Source organism: Triturus cristatus, chromosome 10 (genome assembly GCF_964204655.1).
Source record: "Triturus cristatus chromosome 10, aTriCri1.1, whole genome shotgun sequence".
Lineage (NCBI taxonomy): Eukaryota > Metazoa > Chordata > Amphibia > Caudata > Salamandridae > Triturus > Triturus cristatus.
In genome coordinates, this window is record NC_140593.1 from 1,083,936,829 (window position 1) to 1,083,961,702 (window position 24,874).

Genomic DNA, 24,874 nt, shown 5'->3' on the forward strand with positions numbered 1-24,874 from the left:
CTGGAGGTCTGACCTCTATTGGAGGCTTGAGACTGGGGGCGACCACCCATTCGCCCCCTGCCATGGCCAGCCCCGTGAAAACCTGAGGGGTGAAGATGCACTGTATTGAAGACTGTGCTTTGTTCAGAGAGTTGAATGTCGAGACAAGCTTGCCGAGCTCCTTGATGAAAGGTTCACCAAAGAACCTGCCGTGCATAACCTGCCCAGCTTCTGAGGTCGCCAGATCCCCCAACTTTGGGTCTATTTTGATCAGGAGTGATCTGTGCCTGTCAGTAGAGATGGCGCAATTGGTGTTGCCCAGGACAATAATGGCACACTGGGCCCAACCAGAAAGTACCTCTGAGGAGATGAGCGCACCTGAGGCTTTGGCACCCTCTGCCATGTCGAGTATTTTCGCCAATGGCCCGTCATGTGATCGCCGGGAGCAGCCAATGCCCTTCTTTGACCATAGAATGGCCACGTCAGAAAGTGCCCATTCTGGGGTCAATCTTTGGTGTTATGTCCACCTTGTCGTCCAATTAGGGGCAGGGCAGTCTACCCTAAGGCGGTTGTGTATCTCTTTGTCAAGGGGCTTGCTCAGCCTTCCCGTCAAATATGTGGCTACTTTATCAACGGAGTCTATTCGGAGGAACGAGGGGGGGGGGGGGGGGGGGGGGTTGAGCCGTTTGTATACCGTGACCGGTCGTGGTTCGATTTCCTCATCGACCCAGTGGGAGATCCATTTGAGTCAGAGGGATTTGAGCAGATCTGTTCCTGGTGCATGCAGACCCTCTAGGTCATCAGGATAGGGGGGCTGGAGGCCCATGGCCCAGGAAGGCCTTTTTGAACCTGGAGAAAGCGTGCAGGTCAACCCCAGGGGTCTGCGGGCATTTGCCCGGGTTCTCAGGTGTTTGGCATCAGGCAGCCCTGGAGGTAGGGGTGCCACAGGTTCTGGTAGATCTTCTCTCGGGGAAGGGGTTGTAGGCACTTTTGCGCTATAGCTAGGAACTTCTTCTCCAGGGGTGCCACCACGTCCGGGATTGCCCTGTAAATAGAGGTGTCTACTGCCTCATCTAGACTGTGAAGTATGAGATCTCTTCCTCCGCAGCTTACATGTCCTCATATTTCTCCGTTAGATAAATATGAGTACACCTGTGTATACACGTATAGTGGGCAATCAATAGCTCTGGGGAACCCAGAGAATGTTGGGGTAGCGAAGCGCGTCAGTCACTTGCAGTATTGAAGGCTTTGGGCCTCAGGACACCACACGTCCTTTTATATTCACTGGGCTCATCAATTTCCCCCTGGGTCAGTGTCCGAGCGAGCGAAATGTGGGCGCCGCTATGAAATAAAAGTACAGACCTGGCTGGGTGTATGGACTCTATTCGGGTGGGGCTTAGTCCCTGCACCTACAACGCGGTCGAAGGAGCTCGGCTGTCAAGCACAGGAAGTGCTGATGTGCTCTTCGGTCTGCGGAGGCTCGGAACGGGCACACGTCATTTGACGCGAGCCATGAGGGGCGCATGCCCTCTGCTGCCGGAAGACCGGTGTGCACTCACTCCGCGGCCCCTAACAGGCCGAGAAATGTAATAAAGTGGCTGCGAAGGACCATCAACACTGTGCAGTGGGCTGCAAATGTTACAAAAATCACCAAATGAAACACGGAAGCAAAAAAGAGGACTGTGGTCCCAATACTTATCTCTAACGGCTGCTGGAGCAGCGTAAAAAGAGGGGGGCTGGGGGGGGAGTGAGCAGACAGGAGCATATGAAAAGAGATCCTGGTTCCTTATTGGTTAATTGACTTCTTCTTTTCCTTATTGCTTATGGGAAATGAAGTTTTGTTGTTTAACTTTAATATGGCTGCTGTTAAATAAAATGAAGAAAGACGAGCATAATCTTGGCCTCCAGTCCTGGCATTGAAATCTTGTTGTGGATGTTCATGCACGATGTCATAACTCGTTGTCCGGTTGCCTCACTCTCCTTGCTCTGTCTCTATAAACAAACACGAACTCACTTAAAAGTCCCGATCTCTATTGCCATGAGTGTAATATACAAACTCTGTCTTATTAAGAAGCTGCAAATAAATAGTTCTTCCTTTTCTGATGGGAGGGGGTCCTTCATAGCAATGAATGCTATTTAAAGTATTTTTCTGATTGACTGCTGTGAACCCTTACCCCTCCACCTTCAGTTCACCAGTAAGCAGAGGAGCCTTGCAAAGCATTTTGGGGGAAGGGAGGTAAGGGATGAAGTTGTCTGTGTTGGGGAGCATTCAGGTGTTTTAATGGAAATGTGTGTATGAGAAAACACCCTGGAAGGCACCAGAGGATTAACTCAGAGAGGGCAGGCGTTTCAGATTTGTCCTGATATTTTGGAAAAAAGGGGCATCTTATAGTCGTGGGGCGAGGCTTGAGCAATACTACTTACCACAGATTTGTCACCTTTAGCCATATTCCCCAGGCGTGAGCTAGGACCTGGAAACATTTCATAGTGGTGCTCCAGTGTGTTGCTAGGGGTCACCATGTGGTATTGTATAGGCTTCCTTTTTACCTGGGAATGGAGCTGCATGTAAGCGCCACCCCTGCATGCAGAGGGCAGCTCCTTTTTTCCTGCGACTTCAAATGTGGATCTGGAACTCCACTACGTCTTTCGCGGACAGTTAAAATGAATTAGTACGCAGGGAACGATGTCCCTACCTAAAACTACAGGCTTCAAAATATGTTGTGACTGCAGAATCAGGTGTCAAGTAACTGGCGCACCTGAGGTATCCCTTTGATGTTTGGGCACGGGCCAGAATCGTTCTATGATTCAACAATGCCTCACGCTCACTCTGATGAGAACTTGGTCTAGGGAGGCCTTTCCCTTGACCACTGGGGAACAGACCGGTAGCAAGGTACCACAGACCAACACTTGGTGACACTGATTTTCTTACACAACATATTACTCTGGAGACGTTTGTGTACTAAGTTTCCACCAGCAAGGTGAATCATAGTTCATACACTACAACCTCCTTCTCCACCCCCTCCCCTGTATAGATAGTCAAAAAGGATTAAGGTATTCAAAAATAGAATATTTTCTTCAGCGAGTCTAGCCTTGAAGGTAGGTCAACAAACTAGGAAGAATTTAGGGCCTCAGACCATTCAAGATGGTCAGGATGCAGCCAAATAAGTGAATTGTGGAGCCTTGGATACGACTGATTTCTTGGGATGAGCAGTTGCCACTAGTTTGGTGCTCAGTCACCATGCATGAATGCGATTCACTGGCTTTTCAGGAGCTGTGCAGGCATCCATTTATTTGCACTGAAACATATTTGGTTAACGCACAATCTGCCCAATGGGTTCATATGTACATTAGTGTTTATGCTTTGTTTCGGCAGCATCGCCGCAGACTTCCTTCCCACCTATATGTACTGTCTTGGAAGTCGGGATTTTGAAGTAGTACAGACAGCGCTGAGAAACCTACCTGAATACACCCTCCTCTGCCAAGGTAAGAACTATATTGCATCCTGTTATGAAATATATTAAGCACTGGCATGCATTGGTCTATAAACGGATACGTTTATAAGAGTGAGCCAGAAGACCTTTTTGGACACTTCCCCAGCCTCTAGGGATACTACCACATTTTCTATTAATTTGCTAAATTTTCTGGTATTAGACTGTTACCTAGATTTTGTTCATGCTGTTAATTCCTTGTGACTCATTTATTTTGCAATTTTCAGACGCTCTATTTTTGCCTTCTGTATTGTACTTTTGATTTAATAAACCATATAAACCTTCAAGTTTTCTTAATTGTGATCTCAAGCCTTTTCAAATAAGCCTCAACTCAAACACTTCAGAATTGAACATACAAATGGTCCAGCACTATACATCATGTCATAAAGAGTCCACATTAAAGTTCAAGACAAAGAGTACACGGAAAGATATCCAAATCCAGATGTATGTTTTCTTGAAAAAGTTTTTCTTTATTTTTCTTAAAAGGATTTCTCTTTATTTCCTCAAAGGCAAAGATTCATAGCCAACGCGTTTCGTCTCCCATAGAGACTTCTTCAGGGCTTCACACTGTGACACAAAGTGTATTCATAAAGACGTCTATGCAGGTCAAATGTTTGACAATCCAAAGCATGCAAGACTTCTGTATTCTTATTATATTTCCGCAATGGCATAATAACCCGCAGCCCAGGTGGTTCTCGTGTTTCTGTTCAGAATTGACTTATTAATTGATTGCTGTTTAAAATGCTGTTTTAAATCTATCCTTGATTTAGGGACACATTTCCTCATTTGTCCTTGAGGACAACACTGTCCACGATTCTGCTTGTGTGCTTTTTATCTTATCTGATTACCTGAGATAACATCAACAATCATGCTTACTGATACTAAAGTTGTTTGTGTCTAGTAGCAAACCTTAGACTCTCACTTCCAAGGCAATCCCCATTGTCTAGTCAGGGGTCAAGGCTTGCTCTGTGAGCCAGTGAAAGTAACCTGACACCATCCACTAGGGTCAGATGGTTGTAACTGCTCCTTGAGCCACCTTACTTTTACCTGCCTTCTATTTTTTGTGATCAAGTGGTGGAACCTGAACTACATTCACAGCATAGGAGATTGGCAAGGGATGAACTCTACGTAATGCTTCTGTTCTCTGGGCTTTTGAGTTTTTTCCATGTATTTTCCTATTCGAAATTCAAGAGAGATAACAAAGTATGTATTTATGATTGCTAGACATTCAGAAACCAAATATTCTGCAAATGTTATGTAAACCCAGTCTCCTGTTTAACTTTAGCCTCTCCTCTGCTATGGGGTGTCAGGCGACATTGTTTCAGGTCTCTTCCAGCATCCTCTCCAATCTAGAGTCTCTCCACCTGATGCACCGGTATACAGTTTAGTTCTGCTGTTAATTTTAACAGGTTATGAACCTCCTAACCATCTCTTTTTCAGGTTGAGGCATAAACTGAATTAGTCTCTAATTTTGTATCTGTTTTTGATTTTAAAATACCAAGAAATATGAACACTCAATTTACATTTTATATACTAAATGATGACTATATTTTGTTTCCACATCGAACACAATGCACTAAGTACAAACTAGGATTTAAGGCTAAATATGAGTGGCTGGTATTTTTCCTCAACCACTTGTCAAAATTAGTGGTACCAGGAAACATCACTGTTTTTGGGGAAAGGAGGAGAATTACGAGGCCCTTTGCAGGTAGTATGTTGGGCAGCCCTCGCTGTGCATGGCCTACGAGCAGTCATGCGGGGGGTAGCCTCTTATGTTTTTTATTTTGTTGAGAGGTGCGGTGTAGCAAACCCTTTCAGACTTGTGGGCCCTTGTTGGACCTAGAAGGGGGCCAACGAGTGTTCAGAGGGCTTTGAGAAACATAGAAAAAGGTATTGGAACCTTTGAGCCATGCTGCGTGCCTGTGTACACTGCAGCAAAATATACTTTAAAAATTCTTTGAATCATGGAGAGAGGAGTGAAGGTGTGAGCTTTCTGAGTTAAGTTGTACTTTCACTGAAAGCTCGCATTCTGAGTTAAGTTCTACTTTCATGGCAAGTTAGGCATAATCCTGTTCAGCGGTTTCTGCTGTAGTAATGAGAAACATTTCCTACAGGAGTTAAAATTGGAATTTGCATCTTCTTTTCACTGAATCTGTTATCTTTTTTCCACTTGAAAACAAAATTGACAAACCAGATCTTAGCCGCATAAGCTAAGGGAGTGCCAAATTTGAAGCAGGTATGCCCATGAGTTCCAAAGTTATAGGCAAACCAAAAAAATACCTTTTCATTGGAAAGCGGGGTTAAAACATAACTATTCACTGGTTAAGGCCACTCTGTTAAGAAATATATATATATATATATAATACACACACACACACGTGTATATGTTTATTTGTTATTATAAACCTAATACGCTAGCTTTGTACTTACTGCTCCAATTTTTTTCTGAGGCAGAGCAAGCTCAAGATGTTGGCCCTTGTATTTGACTCAGGATTTTGTCCTTAGGCTTGCATAATGCCTACTTCCACAGTCCAATTCTGCCTTGTCAGAGGAGGTGCCACTGTTTTGCATTGGAATACAATTCTGTCCTCCTAGACCTAGCTGATTTCAGCACCTTTGTTTTTCATTAAGGTGATAATCATCATAGCAGCCCACCTTGAGGTCTGAGATTCATATCTTTCTGTCCTTCTGTGACTGGTGGTGAAGGCAAATTCACCCTAGTTGGTCTCCATGCACTTGATGCACACTGTGGATATCCTCCACCATCTTTCAGCCAATGCCAAGAAATTGTAACTGCAACCAGCCATGTTCCTATCTTCATACAGGTGGCTGTTGATATGGACCTCAGCGAAATCTTATCCCTTGCCAGATGCCTCAGAGCATTTTGAGCTATAATCCCGATATTTCATCCAATGGCAACTGCTCCTGTGTTGGCAGTCCTCAGGTTTGTATATCTGGGTTACCTCTTGCGTGCTCTCTTTATGAGGTGGAATATAAAGTTGTTGGTGTGGAGCCTATGGCACCAACCACTTAAAAAACGAATCAAATATTTTGAATAATATGATTGATTCTGATGGATACTTCTAACACCAGATTCTTCACCTTCGAATACTCCCTTAGGGCCAGACTGTAAACGTTTTCCAGCAATGCACCTGTGTAGAAAAAGGAGGCACTGTGCGGCTCCACACTGGCTCCCTTCCACCACAGAGTGAGGACTGCATATAAGCTGGTTACTTTTTTCCTGCACCTTTCAATATGGATCAGGAGCTCTGCTCCTAATTTCGATACCTTTTCGAAGACTTCCAAACTCAATCCAGTTTTGCTTGGGAACAATGTTCTCTACTAAAACAGGTTATAAACCATGCAGTGATGGTTGGAATCAGATGTCTGTTACGGATCCACACATGATGTGTCTCGAAGTCGCACGACAGATGCAACCTCATGCACCCTAAGGCAATCCAGTACCTAGAAACAAAGCTGTACGTCACCGAACATAAGTATAAGACATGTCCCTTTGCATATGTCCTGCAGCAAGTCGATGTTGCAGCCTTGTACTTGCTTCCAAAGCCGTTACCGCAAGAGGTCTATTTCATGGTTGAAGTCCCCCAGTAAATCTAAATCGAAGATCAAGCACAAAAAAGAAAACAGGACTTTATCACATTCCACCACCCTATATGAAGAGGGATTGCAAGGATGTCACAATGCCAGTTAGTCTCCCTCTAGGTCCCTGGTCACGGAGATGATTCCCCAACTAATTCCAGTGCGCCACGAGTTTCCTAGGCCATTGGCAGTGCCTCAGCAGATTGATGCCTTCAGGGAGCCCCTTGCTGCAGATTTTGCCACATTCTCACTTTTGCGCCTTTGGGCCCCAAGGAACTGCAGGGGCCTCTAGTTGAGTTACAGCCAGGCTGCATCATCTGAGCACTTGGTACCCACTTTGGATCCCTAACCAACTCCAGGACGCACGTCTACTGTCTCAGGACCTGACTGGGCCATTCCTTGTTGACGGCACTGGAAGATGATGCAGTGCTGATTCTGTTGTCCAACCCTCAGACGACTTAAGCCCTACTCAACCAATGTTGTGCTACAAAATGTCTAAAGCGCAAAAGGTCATCATACAGCCTGACTGTATTAATGCCTCGACCAAGGCAGAGCACCATCAAAGACTCTATTATCTTTTTTGCTCCCGTTCTGTGCAAGGTAGTCCACCAGAGGGATGTAATAATGGTGATGAAGTGGACAGTGATCTCAGTTTTTACATGGACTTACAAAGGATAAGTAAACTTGAAACCTTATCCGACACATGGTTGCTTTCGCCACTTGGACCTCCAACTAAAGGAAATGCATAATTTGCAGTAGTGGGCCGCGGAGGTCCTGGAGTTGAAGCTGACTTCAGTTGAAATGTAGACTAATGTCCTTACAGACATTTTGCATCATGTGCCACCTACGTCTGTGCCCTAGCTCCCCAAGGCCCTCACTAAAACCTTGATGGGCACTTAGAGATCTTTTGTCCACTGGAGAATTGCCAAGTGGCCAGGTGTGTAATACCGGTTGCAGGCTGTAGAGTCTGCTTTTATGGTTACCCCCACTTTTTGCTTGATGTAATGCTGTTTCTGACTAGGATCCTGCTAACCAGGACCCCAGTCTCTCTGTGCTTTCGCCCCTAAATTGGTTTGGTAAGTACTTAGGTACATCCCAGATTGGATACTGGTGTAACCTTATCAGTCCCTAGTATATGGTACTAAGGTACCCAGGGCATACGTACACAAAGTGTCCCCCATGGGCTGAAGCATGCCCCTCATGGGAGACCACTCAATTTGTAACTACAGGCCTGCCATTGCAGCCTGTGTAAGCTGGTGCTAGCACCACTTAAGAAAGGTTTACCTATATCTGAGGTCACTGCACTTAAAACCTGTAAGTCACCCCTAAAGAAGGCCTTTCAATCCTGTAGGCAGGGTGCTCGGTTCGAAGTGTGAGGGCACCCCTACAGCTTACGTAGTCCATTCTCCCGGGTTGTGAGACAGCCATATAACATATAGAGGGGCACCAAGTCGTTATGCGATGACCATCTCTAAACTGGCTGTAACGAACCCTGTCATGTTTGGTATCAAACATGTTGTAATCATACCCCCACACGGTAAACGGTTTGGGAGGTATGATTCCATATACCGTAAAGCCCCTTTGGGAGGCCCTCGGTGCTCCCGGTACCAGTCTGCCAGACCCGGACAGCAAGCTAGAGCTGCTGCCTGCCAGTGACACGTTTCTGCCCTCCTGCTGCTGTGCCAAGCTCGGGCAGGCAGAATAATAGGTATCCTGTCGCAAGGAGGTGTGACCACCTCCCAGACAGGATTTAGTGTATTGGGGCAGGGTGGGGGCACTTACCAGCGCCACATAGCCTGCATGCAGGGCACACTTGATGCCCTCCATGCACAGTCCAGTTCAGGGAGCCGTTGGCTCCAGCTCTGGCGCTATACTGGACAAAGGACAGGGGAGTATCCTCCCCTTTGTTCAGCCGCTCCTTAGGGAGGGACCCCTGAATCGTTCCAACGCTTTCCTTAGGGTCTTTAAGGACTTACCTGTGGGTGGGTCCCTAGATTCGTCGTGGGACAAGATTCATTCAAGACACCACCTCTTCAACCGTCTGGGCACTCTGGACATCAAGGCTGCAACCGGGAAGTCTTCTGCTGCTCCTGATCTCCTCGCCCTGCAAGTCTGCTGCAACGTCAGTGCCTGTGCACCATACAGGAACCTTCCAAGGCCTGTGGAGGACATCCAAGACACCTGAAGGAATCTCCCTTGAAGTGAAGGAGTCACTTCCCTGCATCTGCAGGCACTGCAACTAAGCTGACCGGTCTGTTGATCCTGGGCTCCCACGGACTCCAAATGGTCAGCAACACAGGTGGTGATTCTTCTCATCCCTCAAGGCCTGCCCTGTCCTCTCACCAAGTTTGAGGCCAGTATCCCTTGTTGGAGCCCAAGGAACCGAACCCCTCTGCACAACGTTGACTAGCAGTTGCAAAGGCTTATTGCCTTCCTTCCACCAAGTTCTTCGGGCTCCAAGTAGCCCCAACCTCAAGCATCTCATGTGACCAAGATCTTCGCCCTCACTGCATCACTTGTATCGTGGGCTTGCATCTTTGGTGAGCTGCTCGAGGTCCTCTTACGACTCCAGTGCATCTGGCCTGTGTGTTCTCTTGATGGTCAGCTTTGAATTCTTTGGGCTCCCCTGATTGCTTTGGGCCTGCCTTGACTCCCCTGCTTGTGGTGAGTCTCCTGGACCTTGCTGGTCCCGTCATTGCACCTTCTTCAACTTCCACGTTGGTTGCAGTTGCCAAGTGCTCCCGCCGGACACCGCCCCCTCAACCCTCGACATCCGACGTGGGACAGCTCGTGTACGGCTCCTGGTCTTCTACATCGTCGCCTGGTCCACACAGCTGCAGTTTCAAGGTCACCATCAGCTCTCCTGCAACACTCGGTGGGCATTAGTCTTCCGTACCTCCTGGTCACCCCGGAGTGGCATAGAGTCTGTTCCCTACTTGCAGGTTCCTCACATCTTGAATCCACCTTTGGGTTCCACCGGACAGTTTCACCTTCTCCAGCAACGACATCTTCATAAAGACCTCCATTGAGTTCAACAGCGATTTCCAATGCCACTTCACACCTATGCAACCGGCTTCCCTGGTGCAGGTATCCTGGTTTCTAAGGCATCCACAGGTGGGGTGGCTCTCCAACTTTCTCTCTTCCACTGGGTTTCTTCAGGGTCCACTGGGAAGGGTCCTTCTTTAAAATTGCTACTGCTACTTACCCATTGACTTGCATTGATCCCACGGTCATGTTCCCACTCTGCACACGGCCTCCGTGGGGCTCCTGGTTACTTACCTCGGGTGGTTCCTTGGGTCCCCGGCACTTCTACATCTTCTGGGTATAGTCTTGACTCGAGCCGTGGTTCGCATACCACTATTTTAGTATTTGGTTTGGTCTCCCCCTGGTGACCAGTGTGTATTACGTGCTACTTACCTGTTTCTATTGAAAAGCTTTGTGTGCATTTTGTATATCTCCGGCTGTCTTGGTAGTTCCGGCTGGACTGTTCCCATAAGGCACAGGGTCAAGACTGAATTGCATATGGTTGGATCTGATCCGGAGTGGCAAAGTGAGCTGAAGAACAATGATGGATTCAGCCCAGATCTGTGACTGGGGGTGAGTGTCTGAAACGTTTCAGCGCTCCGTCCATCATCTCCTTGTGTTTGCTTTGTTCGCCCTAATTTGGCAGGGTATGCCCATATGTGGGTCCCTTGATCACTTTGCCACTGGATTCAAGCTAGCTTGGCTGATGAGGGGTGTTACCCCGAAGCCAGTCCCAGGATGCTTGTTTCCTTTCCAGGGAAGACCTGGCTTGGCAGTTTGGGCTCCGTCTCTGGAAATGTCTTGCCAATCTATGTGGTAGGTATTAAACTCTTTAGGGGCCCTGAAATTGCAGTTGGCATGATGAATGCCCCTGGCTTCGTCGGACCTCCCAAAAAGGTGGGGTTGAAAGACTTTCCTCAAAGATGTTTGAGCCTTATCCTAGGCCATAAAGGTACTGACGAACTTGCTGAAATCTTTGACAAACATGTCTCCAAATGAAAGTCCTCAAGCAAACGGGCCTGTCTCATCCGAGACGAGATCAACCAGCTTAGGGTCAATGCGCATAAGCAGAGATTTACGTTTTTCTGATGAGATAGCGCAGTTAGCGTTACCTTATAGGCACACTTCACATTGAGACCATCCTGCAAGTGTATCCGGGACAATAGGTTGCCCTGTTTCTTTCACCTTTAATGCCAACACCAGAATTTTACCAAATAGCCTTTTCACATCCTGCAGCTTGTCTAGACAGGCTCGCTAAGCCAAGCGCGGTCTGTACCCTTCTTTGGGTCTTTCCCATATTTTTTCAAAAAGGTGAGCTTGCAGGGGTCTACATCAGGGGTGTTGGCAACTCTGCCTGGCAAATCTGGTCTGGGGCCTTCTGCTCACAACCTGTTGTGCACATCCTTATCAAAGTTCGTTCAAATTCTGGTATGCAGATATTCCCTCACAGCGGAAGATGGAACCCACTCGGACGACCTCAGGTGCACAATGTCTTCCCGGTCAAATGAGGGGGGGGTTGCTATTAACCGATTGCCTCCCACCAAGTTCGCAGGATCTGCTTGCCTTTTTCGTTTGAGCTGGGAGGCCTTGTTTTGGTCGGGCTGGTTAGATTGATCAGCGTCTGTATCTGTGCCTGTCTTAGGAGTTGACAGGTTTGAGAATTGGTTGGTAAGATAGGTGCTGTACAATAGACATGCACACCTAGGTAGTTTTGCAATAGTCTAGTAAGGACTTCAGCATGCGTCTAGGAGCCTGATTTGTCTTTCACCTTCTGGTATTTTTTCACAGTTCTTACCCAGAGTTGGAACCAGACGGTTGATCACATCCCTGAATTTTGGCATATTGCTCAAGTTACCTTGTGATGGGTTTAAGGGTGGCTGTCAAGACCTTATTGACAGACTGGTCATGAGCCTCCACTACGTCATCTTATAGATAATGCCTTTAAGCTTCAGCGGAATTATGGGATTCATATTCCACAGAGTCAAAGGACTCCAACTTAGCCATCTTGGCTTTAGTCTGCTTGAAGGCCGATAGGCACTTCTTAAGGGCAATCGGGGGAAGACACACAGTGTACCAAAGTACAGGATAGCAGTCAAAATCATAAGACCAGCTCCTCAGGTGAAGTGTGTTACTGAAGGTAAGTAACTTGTTCCTCACGTTGAACTTTACTAAAAAAAAGCTAAGATTTGGGGAGGATTACCCATTCCACTAGAACTAAGGGCACTTGTATGGCAATGTAAAGGGGTGTTCGCTCCTTATGTTTGCAGACATTGCTGACTAGCCTCTGGCAAGGAGCAGTGGCCATTTTGATAAGTGGGCCCTGTGTATTTTTTGCTCTTTTTTGGTGTAGGGTGACATTCCTCAGTTCCACCTTCAATGTTAGCATTGCTTGGAGACTTTTTCAAAAGGTCAAGAATGTGCATAAATAAGTACCCATCAGAAGATCAAGTTAATTGCCTTCGGCAACACTGTTTCTATTGGATACTCTCATTTTCCTCACAGATTCCTGCCCGCCCTCCTCCCTGTGCAAAAGAGTGGCCTCTCAGTTAGTTCGTTTCTATGTATTTTTTTGTTTGTTGGGCTTTTGGTAAGCTGCTTGTGTTCGTTCTTTAGTTCATTCTTTTAAGTTGCCATTTGTGGGTGCAGAAAAAATTCACAGAAGTGATGCCAAAGCGCATTGCAGTAACATAATAATCAGGTGCGGCTCCTCCACTAGGGCGGAGGAGCGTTGCCCCACTGCTTTCTCGCAGTGCGAGAAAGCCAAAACATAAAATGGTACTAACTAAATGTTATTATCATTTTGTTTACTTTGCGTATTGCGGGCAGGCGGGTGGTTAGGGCTGCTCTGCTCTTTTAACAGGGCAGGGAAGGAGTGGTTTGCCCACTCCTGAGCGCGCAAAGACTGTTTGGTCGGCCGTCTCGGGCCGTCCAAACCAGTCATACGCACTCTGCCCTTCTCATGGAGAACATGGCCACCCCATTAGCCCCTGGCTGGGCAGCGTTCTGACCAATCACAATGCAGCGTTGTGATGGGCTATGGGGAGGGAGCCTGGCTGCCGATTCCTGTTCCTATCGGAGGCAGGAGAGCAGGAGCCGAGAAGACGCGGGACCTGGCAGAAAGGTAAGTTTAATATTATTTATTTATTTTAATTTCCCCACGAACCCCCTACCCCCCCCCCACGACAGCCCCCCTGCTTATCCACATTCCCCCCCCCCCCCCCCCCCCCGCGACCCCTCACGCTCGCCCCCACCTCCAAGCAATGCCGGCCGCTGCTGATAAATAGGCATATATTGTTCTCCAGAAGCAGCCCTCCCTTGTTATTCGCTACATTCAAACCCTGGGCCAATACAGAGGGGGTGGCCTCTGAATTATGCAGGGTGCTCAATAAAGCCACACACTCAGCTCCCCCCTTTTCGCAATCAGACTATGCTGGCAGACAATCCTCCATAAAGCCTACTCCCCAGAGGACTGGGCATCCCTCCTCCTTGACCATGACCGAGTACTCTGAGAATCTAGACTGAAATGTTTATATTTTATTATCCTGCATGATTGGTACCGGTCCCCCTGGAAATTGAAGATTTCTAAGCACCTGCCGTACAACATCTGTTGAAAATTGAGTTTGATAATTGTATTTAGCACCATATCCTGTTGTCCTGCCGGCCTTGTCTGGCTATTGGACAACTGTGTGTTCAGAACTGCGTCACTATGGCTCGCTTCTGCTCTGCCCCTCCCCCATTGGCAATTCTCCATGATGTATGGACATCCCTGAATTCAAGCCACCTAAGCACCGATCTCTGACGACGTACCTTGCAGAGCCCAAAATCTGCATTCTCCACCGGTGGCGGCAGCCCTCTTCAGCGACATGCACTGAATGGCTCTTCAAACTTTGCAGGGTGGTTGGCCATGAACAGGTAACCTACGAGATCAATGATAAACTGAACACTTTTAAGAGCATTTGAGGTGAGTTTTTTTATATCATCTGACCCATTCTCACACGTCCCTTCATTATGTGCTCTCACAACTGTTGCACAGCTACACACTCTGCATGATTCGCTTAGGTGGTTCTTCCCTGTCTTTGCCTGGATGACCCGGATGGGTCCCCGTACAACTTACTTACTATGACCTCTGTGCCCACCATCTCCCCCCCCTCCAGCCATGTGTCACCTGTTCCCTCATCCGGAATCACCACACCCCCGAATTCACTCCACCCCCTTCTCTATTGTTAGGGGGTGTTGGGGATATTGTTTTGGGATACTAATGGCTGATTTGGATGCTACCCATTGTTTTCTCTCTACAGTGTTGCTCCCCTTTTTCTTTTCTATACCCACCTCTTATTTGAAAGCTTTAATAAGTAAAGACTGCAACAACAAAAAAGAACGAGCATTACTAGAAATTTCCTGAAGCTTTGATCTGGTACTAGTAAAAACCTGTTGCATTCAGTCTGCAAACGTTCAGAGAGTGTAAGCGATCAGTTTTAACAGACCTTTAATTCTGTAAATACAGCTGCAAAGACCTCCCTGATCACAACAGAGGCTCCTCATTGCTTCTCGAGTTCTGCAAGAAGTTGAAGACCTAGCTCTTCAAATAAGTTCACCAAGCAGACAGCCGCTTACCCGACTGCAAAGTGCCTGGCTACCCTTACGTATGATTAGCGCGCTATACAAATTATCACAACTCAACATAATGATATTAACTCACCATATCGAGACCATCTCAAAGTTCAGTTCCTAGCATTTCTAAAGTTGGTCCAAGGGTTTTTTGAGACCAAGTTGACAATCGTGCATCAAGTGAGGATCATTTTCAGCTCATTGAGAGACATAAAAGGCTAACTTAGGTCAACAGTGTCTTTGACTTGCCAATTAAATCGCATTTGAATGGATTTTGAGTCATGGGGTGCGAGTCCTCGAAGAGTGGTTCATTCTTGGGTGGAAGGGGAAGAGGTCTGTTTGTAACTGAAGTCTCAGCGCCAGCCTTGATTAACGCAGATGTTGTAGATAGTGTACCTTTTTTCTGCATGCATTGCATATTACGTTTTTGGCATTCTGTTTGCTTTTTATCATATAGCATTCAGATCCCCTAAACCACTGTCTTTTCTCTTGTTACAGAACATGCTGCAGTGTTGCTGCACAGGGCTTTTCTGGTTGGAATGTATGGACAGGTGGACACTAGCTCACAGATTTCTGAGACCCTGAAGGTCCTTCATATGGAGGCCTTGACGTGATCAGAGTGCTGAACTCGCCTGGGACTAAATGCTTGTTAATGAGCAGGATTTTATTGTGAACATTTGATGTGCCAGGGGAAAGTATGACATGGAGAAGTTTTACCTCATGTAATATGTCCGATGGAATGGACAGGAAGCAGAATCAACATTGGCACTTTGAGGATTTGCAGGGGAACCATGAAAACATACCAGATTTATCCTTGTTTCTGTCAAAGCAGATGGCGAGCGAAGACAAATGCGTTTATGTTCTTGATGTCTGTACATCCAAGATACTATTTTATTTATGATAGCTGAAAGTTCAGCCTGTAAGAGGAATGAAAGACTATAGTGAGAACTGGAACGATTTTTGATTTCCGTACACATTTGCTTTCCGTTTGTTTTGCTTTGGCTAGGACCATACACGTACGTCACATCTTTGTTACCCGTTAAATGCAAATATCCTCATAGTAGAGCATACAGAAGTCCTTGATTCAAGTATTGTTAATGTACAGTTCTTTGTGTTTGGAGGTAGACCATTTTATGTAAATTAAAAAATTATTTTGCAAATTCCCTTTTTGTTTTATTATATGTTTGTCAGCGTTTAATGTATCACAACTCCACCTGCACTACACCAAACCTTCATACCCATAATGGCCTATTTCATTCAAGAATGGAGTAGTTGTGTGCGTGTTGTTTTATTTCTGTAAATGATTTGTTTGAGGGAATTTTCTCTGCAATGTTTTATATGGCCTACCTAGTTGTCACTGCTGATGCCTGCATTTATAGGGTCCTCTCATGCATCATCAGCAGTCTCAATATCAAGAATAAATGACGAGCAGTCCAGTAGTACGCTATTCGCCATTTCCTAAGCTCTAAGAAACACACCAATTGTGGTTTCCTGAGTGTTCCACTCTGGTTATACTGTAGGGACTAGGGAAGTGACTGTCCTTCTACACACAGTGTATATGCCCTGCCCTCTTGAGTGGACAGCACTCTGCAGGCACTTACCAACCTTCTGGCAGACACTCTGCTGGGTTCAACCATACCCTGGGAGATTCCAGTGCCATCTTTGACCAGAACTGGTGTATCTGGAACCCCTTATCTGAGCACTGTTCAACTTTAGCAGATTCTCTGAGCTTAATGATGTATGTGGGCAGCCGCGGTCGGTAGTAGGAGTAGCTGCAGGGCGGTGACGTGGGGAGGGGCAGGGTGGGAGGTAGTAAACTATGGATTACGGAGATTTACAGGTAAGTTAACATATAATTTAATAAAAAGAATTTCGTTGCATGCACTGCATCGCATTTGGGGATGCAGTGCACGCAACGAAATTCGTTTTATTAATTTATATGTTAATTTACCTGTAAACCTCCGTAATCCATAGTTTACTACCCCCCACCCTGCCCCTCCCCCTCCCCACGTCACCGCCCTGCAGCTACTCCTATAACCGACGCGGCTGTATGTGGGTCTTGTAGAGAGCTACACCTTTGACTCCAGTCCTCATGGTTCCTTTTCCTGTCTTGATTGTTTTCCTCCCGTTATCAGATGTTTACGAGGTGGTAGGGGACCACATCCTTCCTTGGGCTTATTGGATCTCTCAGTAGCACAGATGGAGGTTTACTACCCAGGGCCTAGGCCACACAATTTGTGGCACGTGAATGCCTGGTGGCTCACTGATGATGCCTTTGCACCTTTCCTGTGGAGAGAGATGGAGTTGTACTTCAGGTTAATTGAACACGCAGTCTCACTTTCCTTTTTATGGGAGGCGGATATGACAGTCATTCGAGAAAGAGCCATACCTTATGTCAACCAAGATAAGGGAAATCATTTTATTGACTGGCTTCTAGAATGGTTCCTACCGTAAACACAGACAGAGTAGCAGGCCCCCAATTCTCTCGGGATCATAGGCACATTCGTTGATTATTACTGCATACCATACTCGGTGAGCCATTCACCGGAAGTTGAAGCGGCAAACCTCTTAATCCTGGACCTTCTCGTCCGTTCCCTTGGTGAGTCAGGCCAGGAAGATCTTCAGCTCTCTCTGTCGTCTGAGCAAGTCTCTGAAGCCAATGCTGGGATGCAGTCAGGATAAGACTCTGGCTGTAATGGGCCCTGACAAAAGTTCTTCAAACGTCCTCATCCCTTCTTCCCCTCCCCACCGAGTGGCTCTATTCAAAGGGTATCCCAGACAGGACCGTTCTCCATGGTGTACAATATCAGTGCTGCTAAAGCCTTGTAGACCTTCTGTAGATGCTCTTCCTACAGGCTGATCTTCATCTTTACACGAAGACAAACATTGTAGGCAAGGTGCTGCAAACCGTCTGATCAGTTCTGTGATTTTCCTGGCTCAATTGGCTTTATGCATGCACATAGCACGCAGCATTATCTCACACCAGCGCATTAGACATTGCCTATAAATTCTCAAGTCCATGCGCCCTGGTGGATTTTGAGAAGGTATTTGCAAATTAAGACACAAGATAAAATGTTACCTCATTTTTTTTCTTTTATCAAGGGGGTTGGATGCACACCGAATTTTCTCCAAGTTAGTCTGTTTAAATGCTTGTCCTTAACAACAGCGTGCTTATCACTGGGTGAGTGCCTTGCCCTGTGGCACGCGTTTCAATGAATATCAGGCGTGTGGGGCGACATTTCACCCCACAACCCAGTGGCACAGCAAACATTATATGCCAAAATCATCTGAACATTCCGCAAATTTACAAAAAGGTATTCCATGCTTTTGTTTATCTTGTCATCTTTCTTCAATGTTATGCCACGTGGATGTGACCCTGCTGTTTCACACTCTTCTAATGCTCTGAATGTGTCTATCCGGACTTCGTTAAAGAACGCGATGGAAAAGCAAGGTGGGTTCGAAGCAGTGTTCTTTTATTAGACCCAATGCATTTCGGGCTATTCACTGGCCCTTCATCAGGGGTTACTGTAAATAAACAAACATTCTCAATAAAAAGTGTTTCAAGTGGACTTTTCACTTTTCAATATTTACATTTGTTTTACAATAATAACTTAATCACCTCAAAATAATGTGCAAAACGATCTATATACTATATTTCCTCAATTGCAACATTTTTTCCTGGATTCAAACATTGTTAATTGTTTCTACCCGATCACTCCTCAAAAATCTATCTCCCACGAATTTCGTTAACCCTTTTACCCTCGAGGTAATTTATCACATAGTCCAAACCCACTCCTATGTGCTGCTCAGTGAAGCTCATTACCACCCGATCCCGTCATTCTTTCTGCACGTTCATCTCTACTGCATACTCAACCCAGACCTCCTTCCATCGTTCCATATCACCTATTCATTTTCTTGATTGTTCTAAACTTCAACCGCTCTAGATTAAAACCCTCTTCACTTGCACTTCCTATCTGCCATGACTCATTACCATTCTCGCAGAATTACCCTCCTTTGTATACTTCCTATCTATCCATTCAAATCTCTTTCTTAACTCAATCTGTCAGCACGTACCTGCCAAAGATCGCTTTCTGCTTACATTTCAAAAACGCGTTATCTCCCCCATGATGTCACCAACTTTTAAACGCAAACCTCCCGCCCTCGTTCCTCTCTCCATTGGACCGCGTGATTAACCACCTGATCTCCCTCCAAATGCCTACCAAAAAACCTCTTTTGTCTTAAACATACAACTCCCATAGTGCACTTTTTCTCATTACCACAATAAAGAAAAAACCCTTTTCATTAATTAACACATATTGACAACCGCCCCCAAAAATTAACATCGAGTTCATCAAGCAAATTCGAACTGAGACTGTCAAACATTCTCACAGAGACTTACGTTGTGGAATATTAATGAGTTGAGGATACTGCGTTTTTTGGGGGCGGTTGTCAATATGTGTTAATCACGCGGTCCAATGGAGAGAGGAACGAGGGCGGGAGGTTTGCGTTTAAAAGTTGGTGACGGGGGCGGAGTCAAGATGGCGGAGTGAGCAGACGTGCTGCTCGAGTGCTCCCGCCGGCGATCCCTCAAGCACGGGTCCGAGGACCGTCATCAGCACCGCAGGGCAGTGCCAGAGAGCAGGGGCTCGTTGCGAGCGGCTGGGGGCCGGTTCTGGCCCAGTGCAGTTGGCTATCGGAGTGCCGGAGGCGCGATCGGAGTTCGACGCCCAGCTGAGGCCTAGGGTCGCCGGGAGGCGGGGCCCTGGATTGAGGGCGCCAGCCGAGGGGGAAGCAGCAGTCACCGGAGCACACGGAGAGGCAGCCGGCACGGAGGCAGCGGTGCGGTGGCACCGGCAGAGGGCTCCCGCCGCAGAACCAACGCAGTAGCGGGCCCGGAGCAGTGGAAACAGTGGCACCGGGCTCACGGAGCAGCGGCGGGGAGCGAGGACGCCGACCGCAGCGACGGCCGGACCGGTGAGTGTACCCCTTTCCTTCCATCCCCCCCCCTCCGCACGTGCCGACACCCTACAGACCAGTGGCGCTGCCCTCTGGGGGGGGGGGCTGGTTGATTGGGGGCCGGCGGCCAGGTCACCCCTGCAGCTGAGGCGGGGACGGCGAGGAGGCGGAGGCAGCGGGAGCACCGCGTGAGGAGGGCCAGGCCGGTACGTGGAGAAGGCCAGGAGGAAAGGGCCCACTGTCAGTAGCGGAGCTTCGAGGAGTACTCCCGCCGCGGAACCATTGCAGTAGCCGACCCAGGAGCGGTGACAGTGGCGGAGCGGGGCCCGCGGAGCAGCGGCGAGGAACGGGGATGCCGCCAATAGCGACGACCGGGCCGGTGAGAGTGCCCCTTTCCTTCCTCTCCCCCCTCCCCCCCCCCCCCCCCCCCCGACACCCCACGGCGCGGTGGCGCTGATCTCCTGGGGGGGGGGGTCGGTTGACTGGGGGCCCCTGCGGCTGAGGTGGAGGCAGCGGAGAGCCGGCGACGGTGGGCACGCCGCGTGGGGAGGGCCCGGCCCATCCGCGGAGATCTCCGGGGGACGAGCCCCATTGCCACTGGAGGAGCTTCGAGGGAGCACCGGCGCCGTGCCGAGGGAGGCCGGAGGACTGACCTCGGCGGAGGCTCCCGCTGGGGGATCGGCCTGATCGTGTCAGTGGGCCTACACAGCAGCGGGACCAGCAGGGGTGCGTCGGCTACCGGAACCTCCCGAGCAGGCCGTGACGGGTAGAGGCTGGGGCTGGAGCCGCGTGCCCCGACGCCCGCCCCAGCGGTATCGTTGTTCCTGGGATCCCGGTGGGCAGGGACCCACCACCCAGGCCTCCTCGGCTCCTGTAGTCTGTCTTCCCGCCACGATCGTCGGATTGGGCCGTGTGACGCCAGCACTGAGACAGAGGTATTGGACCCCGGGGCGTTTCCCGCGACCCGGATAGAGCAGGCTATGCCCACGGCTAAGAAGAGGCAGGGCAAGTCGATAAAAGAACTGTTTGGCCAGGGCCCGGCCGGCCAGATGCCTTCTGGGGTGATGGCTGGCGCCTCCGGAGGAGCGGCGGCGGAGGGAGGTGGACCGGAGCCCGTTACCAGGGCGTTCCTGGAATCTATGTTCGGCTCACTGAGGGAGGAGATTCGCACACTCAAGCAGGAATTCACCTCGGAAATTAAGGAGGTTCGTCGCGATGTGGACTCTATTGGTGAGAGGGTAGCGGATCTGGAAGGCAAGGGTGATGCTCGAGATGCGGAGATCTCAGAGCTGCAGCAAGAGATCATCCGGCTCCATGATCAACAGGTAGACCTCCAAACCCACCTCGAGGACATGGAAAACCGCTCCCGTCGTCACAATATCCGGATTAGGGGAGTGAAAGTGGATGAGGAGTCGAAAGATCTGTTCACCTACTCACAACGGCTCTTTAATCACATTTTGGGTAGCCCGCCTGAGACTGAGATCCGAACAGATCGAGCGCACAGAGTGGGCCCTCCGAGGGCGCAGACGGCTTCCCCGTCGGACATCCTGGTGTGTGTCCAGGACTATCGCACTAAAGAAACCATCCTTCAGAAAGCACGCCAGCTGCATCCCATTCAGTTTCAGGGTCAGACACCGATTCTGTTTCAGGACTTATCTGCACTCACGCTGCAAAAGCGGCGAACTTTCAAACATGTCACTATGCACCTTCAACAACACGGCATTTCCTATAGTTGGGGTCACCCTTTCCGGCTGGTGTTCCGTAAAGACAATAAACTGTTCCAATTGCGTTCCTTGTCGGAGGTGTGCACGCTCCTGGGTCTTGATCTTCCGGAGGGGGAGACCGATGGGGTGTCTTGCACTGCGGGGCCTGAGAAATCCAGGGCTCAGTGGCGTCAACAAGGCTGCAGGCGTCGCTCCAGGAAGCCTCCGGCGGCAGACATAGCGGAGGGCAAGAGATCCGCTTTGGAGGCCGCCTCCACTGGATTAGCATGTCCTGAACCGGTCTGACTGCACAGATAGCTATCTGCCAGCTGCGTCCTGTATCCTCAGAAGTGGATCGCCGGCGGGAGGGGGGCTCCCGTTCCACAGTGGACGATCTCACCTAGATGCTCTTTCACCGATCACTGACGAGTGATGGACTCAGAGTTTTTTGTACTGGTTGCCAGTTGGTTTTGATGTTGTGTTGTTGGGGGTTTGTTGAGGAAGGGATCCCGATGCTCCGCGTTCACCCTCTCTCTACCACTCAAGCGTCTGATGATGTCCGCACATGTCCCCGACGACCGTCGGACGTGTTGACAGGGGTGGCACCGAGGGGCGCCCGCATGTGGCTGCAGGAGAGGGGGGACCACGCACAAGCCTGACACCACACTTTAAGTTCTTACCCTTAATGTGAGGGGCCTTAATAATCCCGTGAAGCGTAGGGCTGTTCTGTCCTGTTTGGAAAACTCCCAGGCAGATCTGTGCCTTTTACAGGAAACCCACCTATTGCTGAGAGATTGCCACCGTCTTAAGTCCCGGAGGTTCCCAACACAGCTATTCTCTTCTGCCGCCACTAAGACGGAGGGAGTAGCGATACTGGTGGCTCAGAAGTTCCAGGGGGAAGTCCTTCACAAAGTAGCCGAGATCCGGGGAAGATTGCTGGTCTTCCGTTTTGCCTTGGGGGGTCAGACATTTACGGTTGGTTCCCTATATGCCCCGAATGAAGACCAGGAACGATTTCTGCGATACGCTCTGGTTGAGGCTACTGCCACGACGGACCGTAATATTATTCTAGGGGGGGACTTGAACCTAGTGTTTGACAATAGCAGGGACAGGTCCAGTCAACGCACCCATCACAAAGGGGCATTATCAGCGTCAGGGATTGCACACATACGGGACCTGGGGCTCTGTGACCTGTGGCGCAGCTTTCACCCTCATTCGAGGGAATATTCATTCTACTCCAACGCCCATAAGACATATGCTCGACTGGATCACTTTTTAGCGTCTGAGTCGATCCGCACAATCACGCGGACGGTGGAGATTGGAGTGGCGGCCTTGTCGGACCATGCTCCGGTACTGGCCACTCTTGCCCTTCCGCCCACATCCCGACCACTCAGGGTTTGGCGGCTTAGAGACACTCTCCTACACCGGCCAGACGTTGTCCGACATATACGCCAAGCCATAGACGACTACACTCTCCACAATGCGAATTCCGACACCACACTGGCAATACAATGGGCGGCCATGAAAACTGTAATCCGGGGGGAGTTCATAGCTTTGGCGGCGGCGGACAACAGAGAACGCGGACTTAAGCGGGACGATCTCACACAGCGCACCCGGGAATTAGAGCAGATGCACCAGCGAACAGGAGCCCCGAGGGCGTGGCGACAGCTAAAAGCCGTGCGTCACCAGCTAGCAGCGTTGGATCAGGACAGGGCGAAATTTGCGGCACTGCGACTGAAGCATGCATACTACACTGGGGGGGATAAATGCGGGCGTCTCCTTGCTCACAAATTGCGGGAAGTACATCAGCGGCGGGGGGTCAAGGCTATCGTCCAACCGGATGGCACCCAGGTGTCCGAGGATGGGGCTATAGTGGAAGCGTTCCATGACTTCTACGCCACTCTTTATGCAGGAGATTCCCTGGACAGCTCGGAGGGGGCGGCCTTTCTGGACTCCGTTACTGTACCTACATTGACCACGGAGCAAGCTGACCACTTAGATGGGGAAATCCGGCAGGAGGAGGTCATAACGGCTATATCCCGTCTCAAACTGGGGAAGGCGCCCGGTCCAGACGGCTTCTCCGCAGCTTTCTATAAGACGTATTGCGTCGTGCTTGCCCCGATCCTTACCCGGCTGTTTAACTCCTTTGCTACGCAAGGGGCGATACACGGGGATCTCTTGGAAGCCTCTATAGCGGTGATTCCCAAACCTGGGAAGGATGGCTCCCGTTGCGGATCGTACCGCCCAATCTCCCTCCTTAACATAGACCTCAAATTGTATACAGGAATTCTGGCAGCCCGTCTTGGTCCTTATATGGCTGACCTCATTGACCCGGATCAAGCTGGGTTCATCCCGGAGCGACAAACGGCAGACAACACCAAAAGAGTTCTGCACCTCATAGAGAAAGCTACTCGGGTGGCGGGCGAGTATATGCTGTTGGCCATTGACGCCGAAAAGGCTTTCGACCGAGTACATTGGCCATATTTGGAACAGGTGTTGGAGAAGGTCGGGATGGGGGAACGGTTTCGCACGTACATATTTAACTGCTATAAATTTCCCACGGCGACGGTTAGGGTGAATGGCCACACTTCCTCCCGATTCCATATTGAAAGAGGTACGAGACAGGGGTGTCCTTTATCCCCCCTTCTTTTCGCACTCTATATGGAGCCCTTAGCTCAAAGACTGCGGCAAAACCCGGAAGTGCGGGGGATCAAGTTCGGAGGGTTCACCCACACTATTAGCTTGTATGCAGATGACGTGCTGCTTTCGCTCGCCGAGCCGAGATCCGCGTTGCCGGCGTGTGTGGCAGAATTGGACGCCTTTGCCCGGGTTGCGGGATTCAAGGTGAACACTGATAAGTCTATGGCCCTTGATCTGTCCTTGTTAGGACCTACACGGGATTATTTGCAGTCCGTACTCCCTATCCAGTGGGCAACAGACACAATCCCCTACTTGGGGATTCAGTTGGCTCCCTCTCTCCCAGCGGTAGTTGAGGTCAACTATGCTATTTTACGCGGGAAAATCTGACGGGAGCTGGGCCGATGGAAACACTACCCCCTATCATGGCTGGGTAGAGTGGCGGCGGTAAAAATGACTATTCTGCCGCAGATTCTCTATCTCTTCCGCACCATACCTTTGCGACCGCCAACCGACTGGATTCGTCCGACCCAATCCGAGCTGGCCCAATTCATTTGGAACGGCCGGAAACCACGCATGAGACGGGCCTTGGTAGTGCTTGCGCCAGAGCTCGGGGGACTGGGCGTCCCGGATCTTCAGCTCTACTTCCAGGCAGCACAGTTACGTTATCTTGTGGAGTGGAGTAGGTGGGAGTCCGAGAAACACTGGCTGTTCCAGGATCAGGCGGTGGCGGCCCGTCCCTTGCAGGACATACCGATCATGCGCAAGCCTCACAGACCTCCTAATCTATATGCTTCATACATCACCCGAGTCCCCTTAGAGGTGTGGGATGCCACTAATGCTAAACACGAACTCACAACCTTTCCATCCCCGTTAACG

General features: G+C 49.2%; 1 protein-coding gene across 1 annotated transcript in view; it reads left to right on the forward strand.

The window, feature by feature from the left end:
• INTS1 (integrator complex subunit 1) overlaps nt 1-15,862 on the forward strand; it is a 625,364-nt gene extending 609,502 nt beyond the window's left edge. The window contains exons 47-48 of the mRNA XM_085629257.1: nt 3,353-3,462; nt 15,198-15,862. Of these exons, the coding sequence (XP_085485383.1) occupies nt 3,353-3,462; nt 15,198-15,313 (226 nt within the window). The 3' untranslated portion in view covers nt 15,314-15,862. The remainder of the gene's footprint in view (nt 1-3,352; nt 3,463-15,197) is intronic.
• The last annotated feature ends 9,012 nt before the right edge of the window (nt 15,863-24,874 follow it).